We start from the raw sequence: 7,275 nt of genomic DNA, 5'->3' as shown, positions 1-7,275 counted from the left end.
TTATAAATCAGTTTAATTTAATAGAAATTTATTAGTTAACGTATACAGAATGTTTATTTAGTCACCTGCAATAATTTACGGATTGAATATATGAGTCATATTGAGCAACTTTTACTATGGAACCAATTCCGAAATCGCGAAAAAAAGATTTACTCTCCCACAATAATATTTTGAACTCCCACATTATCCTTATTAGGTATCATTTGTATTCACTTTGTTCACATATGTGGTTGCAATAGTGCGTAATCTTAGTTTAGTATTATGTCACTACCTGTGAGTTCCTATAATTGGCTTCCTATGACTATATTTTTCTATGTTAATGTCACAGCTGTTGGATCTCCAAATAAATAAATAATAAAAAAATAAATGTCAAGGTCAGACATCCAAAATGTATGACACAGCCAATTTTTTTTCGCGATTTCGGGGCTAGTCCTATAGTTAAAGTTGCTTAGTATGACCCAGGGATCGGAACCGGTTTTTTGCAAAAACATCGAAATATTTGGTTTATTTTATACTCAAAATGTAGGACTCAGTTGTGTTTTTAGATAACGACTTCGTATTATTAGATTGCCCGATTAGGAATGAAATAATTAACAAAGAACGAAAAAATACCGTTTTCGTTCCCATACAAAAAATACCGGTTCCGATCCCTGGTATGACCTATTCACCCCGTAAATGATTGCAGGTGACTAAATAAAATGAAGGCTAGCCCTTAACATTTTATACATTGCAGTAGCTATTATTAGTCGAAAGTTCGCAGTATCCCCGCGGCGCTTCAACCGACAACACAACAGACAATGTTATGTGTTTGAGTGATTCTGATTTATTTTAAACTATAAATACACTACTTAAGGTGAGTTATAAACAGACATAGGAATCCGTAGGGCAAAACATCACGCTATAGTTAATTAATATTAACCATGTTGCTTAATATTTTAATATATTAATAAAATACTCATTACATTTAGTATTTACCATCATTATTTTATTAATTAATTAATTAATTTGTTTATTTATTTCATAAACGAACTTGACATTTTATATCATATATTGCATAAACGTCGATAAAATATAACGTTATAAATATAGATCTCGTTGCCATAAGTATTAAATACCTAGACATAAGAAATATTGAGTGCCCTTACAGGGTGTCATGTACCTACCATCTTCAAACTGTAACACCTAATGTATAATGAGCATGACTGCAATACAATAAAGAATAAAGAAAATTGTTTGACAAGTAGGGAGTTCCTGTATCGATAAACTCAACTATCGATGCTAGTTCTTTATACTAGTGATCACTCAAGGGTTTGCTTGTAAAAATAAGTTTTAATTAAGAGTAAAAATAATCATTAAATAATAACTCAATGTAGTCTTCTTAGTTTTTAAGAAAAGACAATTTTATAATTTTACTCATCCCAATTTTTTTCTTCGTGAATGTCCCATTTACTATTGTTAAAATAAACGACCAGAATTTGTTCCATATTTTCGGGTATTAAGCGTCTAAAATTAAGGGAGTAAAATTATAAAATTGTCTTGTCTTGTCTTAAAACGAAGAAGAGTACATTTAGTCTTTAGCCTTTAGTGCATATATAATATATGTATACCTAAATTAGCGTTGTCTAAATGTAAGCAGTTGTTACTTTTATGGTACTAAAAAGTTTATTTTATTTTATTTAATTATTATTTGATTATTTTTTTACTCTTAATAAAAACATATTTTTCTCTTCTTCGTTCACGAAGGAAAAATTGGGATGAGTAAAATTAAAAAAATGTCTTTTCTTAAAAACGAAGAAGAGTACATTGAGTTATTATTTAATTATTATTTTTACTCTTAATTAAAACGTATTCTTACAAGCAAACCCTTAAGTGATCACTGGTATATAGAACTAGCATCGATAGTTGAGTTTATCGATACATGAACTCCCTACTTGTCAAACAATTTTGCCCCACGGATTCCTATGTCTAGTTATAAATAAATAAAAATAAATTAATAAAAGGGACAGCCACAGAGTATGCCGCCAAAATGAAGCATGCCAAGTACTCTGCCTTGGAACCAATATACGACTTTATGCCAGTTGCAGTCGAGACTGCGAGACCTTGGGCTGTGGAGGGACTTCGTGAGGGATTTAGGTCGGCGGCTGAGGGACAGGGGTTGCGACCCATGGTCCGGATCGTACCTGGTCCAGTCGATCTCATTGGCCATTCAGCGCGGTAACGCTGCGAGGGTAATGGGGATATTTGAGCCTGGTACGATTCGTGACCGATATTTTTATTGTAATTATAAGTCGTTTGTGTAATTATAATTTGAATCATACCTTTTATTTTATTTTTTAATTTCTGTAGTGTAATTTGTTGACATTATTTATTTATAGTTTTGTGCATTTAAATAATTTATCGATATGGTAATCTAAATGTATTATCATTTTGTAATTAATTATTATTATGTAACTGATAATGTATGTATGATTAATACCAATAAAAATTCCGTCTATCTAATTTACATAACTTAAATTAATATTTAAAAAAACGACGAATCCTACACGACGTAACATGTGGCATTTGTAGCCACCTGACGAAGCCTGCGTTGTGGATTTCTTCTTATATAAACTAAATTATTGTTTGAGATTTTGTTTTGGTCGATAACTGTAAAATTACATGTACAATTTCGAACAAAATATAAATTAAGGAAATAATTTAGACTTTTTAAATGGAAACTATCTTTTATATCTTTGTTTTCGACTAGATTTATAAAAGGTACTTGTACTAGTTGTACCCCACGTTAAATGTGGTTTAATAAGTGTTTTGTTGCATGTTTATTAAGCGTTTCCGTTGAGTTTTTATTGTTCATTAAGTTTTTCTCCCCCAGTATGCAGGTCATCACCTCGCTCATCGCAATACTCGCCGTCAGCTCGGCCGTCTACGTCCCTCGCATCATCACGGCTCCTACCACGAAGGTTGACTACCACTGCTCAACGCTGATGCTTGGTGAGTCTAGGGAGCTTGCATGAACTGTAGAGGGCAGTAAAGAAGCCCCCTATTCATTGATGCGATGCATAATTTCGTGTTTTATTTTTAGATTTTTTTTTTCTTTATTTAACGAGCTTAGTCTAAAAGACGATGCCGCTCAATAGTACACATCGAGAAGTGTTCTTACACTAAAACATTTAAAAGCTAAACAGATCATTATTTTCGTCTTCGGATGCCCACCATCACCATACTGAACAGAGCTCTAATTTTTAGATTTAAGCCACTAGATGGCAGACTCTACTACGCGCAATAAAGTGTAGCCCAGCACCTACTTATTGGTGAAAATTGTTGAAGTACTAGACCTAACTCATAGTGTTGTGTTCCTGCCGGTGAGGAAGGTTACCAGAGCTCAACGAGGATACGGAGTGTTAGAGACGGCAACGCGTACGTGTACGTGGCCATAGGCTACGGTGACTGGTTACTATCAGGCGGGCCGTATGCTTGTTTGCTATCGACGTAGTATAAAAAAGTTTTCGATTCGGTCTCTCTAAAAGACACTCAAACGATACAATTTACCTATTAAGGAAGTACCCTGGGGTAAACCGAGGCTAATTGGATCAATTTTTCTGACGATAAATAAATTATATAACTTTTTAAACATGCTCATTATTATAAACAGTAAGAAAAAAGTTTTTTTTAAGGAAAATAAAATAAAAACTATCACTGATGTAGGTAGGGACTGGGTACCTATTTTAAATTAATTTTTAACAAGTAGAAACGTCTGCAAACGATGCTATTAAGCTTAAAATAAATTTAAAAGTGAAAAAATTACGGCCTCTCAGAGGCCGTGAGTTCAAGTCTCACCCGAGACAGTAATTTTTCCACTTTTAAATTTACCTAGTTTAAGTCGAAGATTGCTCGGCATGTAATGTAATAAATAAATATTATAGGCCATTATTACACATATTGACTAAGTCCCACGGTAAGCTCAATAAGGCTTGTGTTGCGGGTACTTAGACAACAATATATATAGTACATACATATTTATAAATACTTAAATACATAGAAAAGAAATATCCATGATCATCACACGAATAAATGCTCTTACCAGGATTTGAACCCAGGACCATTGGCTTCATAGGCAGGGTCATTACCCACTAGGCCAGACAGGTCGTCAAATTGTTTCGTTCCATAACGAGAAGCTTCATTAGGAGCATGTGATGGCGGTCCGCGGTGGTCCCGTTTGAATATAAGTGTTTAAAATCTGTGTCTCACGGAAATTTTGTTATTAAAATAAAGAAAATAATCATTAAAATTATGACTAAGAAACACCTATAATCAATTTTATTATTATTTTATTATTTGTATTTATAATATAACAACGTTTTCATTCCTCGCATTCGAGCGCGTTCGCCGGCGACCCCGCCGAAGAAAGGACGCACCTCAAGGACACTTTTCGAAAATGAGCCAATCAGGAGAGAGCTGGCGTCGCCCATGCGACGCCATCTTTCTCTAGGCTAGTTGCGGAGTTAGTTGCTAGACCGCCGCGCTTAAGTCATGACCGTGTGTTTAAATGTGATAATTGATGTGAAGTGTAATCGGCCTATTAGTGAATAAACCTAAGTGCTCTATATTACATTGTGTTATTTGTTAACCCAGCGACAGATTTCCTTAACAATAAGTAGTCAATAAAATAAATAATAAACTGAAATAGATGTCATATCCGCTGACCAGTGGTATTTGCGTAGAAGTCAGCTTTTTAAAGATGCATGTTCTCGAGACTTTGGGATTAATACCGCCGTGGTCGGGTGGTCTAGCGGTCAAGACGTTAGCCGCATAAGCTGAAAATGCTGGTTTTATTCTAGTCTCGCCTACCAGAGGGCCACTTTCTGAGTTTCTAGTTACTTTATCTTTAGTATATGCATAATTAATTGAATATGACATCGATTTCAGTTATACTAAAATTATAATTTAATCCTTGTTGCAGGACGCAAAACAGAAGATCAGATTCAGTTGCCACAAAAAACTGTTGGGTCACATGATTACCTGTATGTGACTGATGTAAGTGCATATTCAATTATTTGTTTGAAATATATCACAGTAAAATAAAATAGGGAAAGAATTTTAGAAAAAAAAATAGAAATGTTGAAACAAACATGAATTACTTAAATAGAAAATATGGCTGATATGATACCTACCTACCTTTGCCTTGCAGCTGCATTACTCTTGTCTTGCGACATTTCTGCTCCGGTCTGGACATTTATTAGGTTCCTATTTTACCTATTCTGTTCGATATAAATTCGAAGCAAAAATATGGTATTTTTTATTTTTGAAGCATAAATTTGAAAATGTTTTCAGCAGAGCCTTTTTTGATAGGACTTATTTAAACAGCAAATTAAGAGGGCAGATGACTTAATTTTTTTTTAAAGAACAATTAAGACAATTGTTTATCGTTCTTGTAAAATTGAACCAATGCTCTAAATGGACAAAGGCTTCAAAATTACCCGCTGTACCATAATTCTACCCGAGATTTTTGGGTACGGGAATGATTTTGAGTATTTCAAACTTAGTTTACTGTCAAATAGCTACCAAACTATGAATTAAAATAGTTACATAGTAAGCTCCAAGTGTGTTTAGGAAAGTAATTTAAATAGTTTCAGTTTTTACAGTTTTCACCTTATTTTTTGTCTAAACATTCATCATCATAATCCACAAGTTTTAGGCTCATGTCACGTTATTTTTTTTTGTGACAGGGCTGCTACAAACAACAAAAGAAGTGGGTAGGCGAGAAGGTGACCGCCTGCGACTCCGTGGGTTCCTGGCCGCCCACCATCATTCCTTTCGGCGCTGGCAGTTTCTCCCCGCTTTACATCAACTGCGCTCAGGAAAACCCGCATCCGTGCTACGAGTTGATAATTGTTCATGTCACGTTGTATTGTGAGGCGAGGAGCTTGAATGGCTTGTAAATTTTCCGTTTTTCCGATTCGATTAAGGAACTGTGCTAAGGTACGAGCTGCAAAATAGCATGGGAATAATTCATAAAGTGGACATGCACTTTTGCAGCTGGGGGTATATACATCTAATAAAATAATAAAATGTGTAATTGTAATTGTTCAATTATATACCCTAAGACAAGTCAAATTAAGTATATGATGTTATTGATGTTCCATGACAAAAAATCGAGATTCTAACACAACGATTAAGATCTTTTTTTTTTAAAGTGACTAGATGACTAAATGTCAGTTATATGAAAAATTTGCATCTGCATCTCCAGCACTTTTGAAGGATACCTCTTTTGAGGGTTAGTTTAAATTACACTTTCCTCGACCAAACGTTATACCTATAAATCTGTTAGAATTGTTGTTCATAGAATTAAAATAATATGTAATATTTACATATTGTCATACCTATTTGACAGGTAATTTTATATCATCAATAAATTATGATTATGAACTTTATATCCTGTAACATATTGTACTTAAAAAAAAATCCAAAATAAAAGTTCCAACATGCGATGCGTAAAATAATTTCACCGCTCAGTCTCACAATAAATAAGGCTCGAGGGCGCGTCATAACGCGCCGTCACTAAGATATACGGTCGCTGTCCTATTTTCCCCAGTCTCCCCTATCGCAGCAAATTGTCCATCTAATCGAACTGCGTAGTTCATAAACGACTATACGTGCTTCGCGAGAACAAAGTCCACGAATAAGATGGTCTCACTAATCATTTGTTTTTCTTTAAGCTGTATCTTTTACTGAGGTGTGTGAGGTGTGAGGTGTGTGGTGTGTGTGTGTGAGGTGTGTGGTGTGAGGTGTGAGGTGTGTATTCTATCTATCTATCTATTTGTCTTACTATTAGGGATGACTCTCGCTAAAACCGGACTCTAATGTTCTAGAGTGAGAGAGTTTCAACATTTCCCGATCCGATATCGGATGTCGGATGGAAGTCAAATGTATCCGCGAACATACCTAAGGCACTACAATGACGAGGCAGCCCCATCAGCATCCTGAAAGCTTTGTTGTACTGCACTCATAGATAAAAACGTAGTCGTGTTTTTTTTTGTACTAATTCCTAACTAAGACCACGTAACATAAATAACTTCACGGCCTTTCGGCCTCGCCGACTGCTACCAACTCCGTTGCTGTCTCTGGTATGCTCGTAAGTGGCTGACGTAGCCGATCTGTTACCGAAGGTTCGCGAACATTGCGGGCATGTGAACACACCTTTTCTGTAATTATAGTGCATTGCTGGCATCCAGCTCTGGGCGCCGACGCGCTTCGTATTCAGCTATTTTGGCATTTATT

General features: G+C 35.2%; 1 protein-coding gene across 1 annotated transcript; it reads left to right on the top strand.

The window, feature by feature from the left end:
* Nucleotides 1-501: 501 nt before the first annotated feature.
* LOC133518346 (uncharacterized) lies at nucleotides 502-6,749 on the top strand. Its single transcript, XM_061852018.1, has 4 exons — nucleotides 502-853; nucleotides 2,870-2,988; nucleotides 4,958-5,031; nucleotides 5,724-6,749. The coding sequence occupies exons 2-4, from the start codon at nucleotides 2,871-2,873 to the stop codon at nucleotides 5,934-5,936; spliced, it is 405 nt and encodes a 134-aa protein (XP_061708002.1). The 5' UTR covers nucleotides 502-853; nucleotide 2,870; the 3' UTR covers nucleotides 5,937-6,749.
* The last annotated feature ends 526 nt before the right edge of the window (nucleotides 6,750-7,275 follow it).

This window comes from Cydia pomonella, chromosome 5 (assembly GCF_033807575.1).
Source record: "Cydia pomonella isolate Wapato2018A chromosome 5, ilCydPomo1, whole genome shotgun sequence".
In the NCBI taxonomy this organism is placed as follows: Eukaryota; Metazoa; Arthropoda; class Insecta; order Lepidoptera; family Tortricidae; genus Cydia; species Cydia pomonella.
The sequence above is the reverse complement of the archived record's forward strand: the minus strand, read 5'-3'. Positions and strand labels throughout refer to the sequence as shown.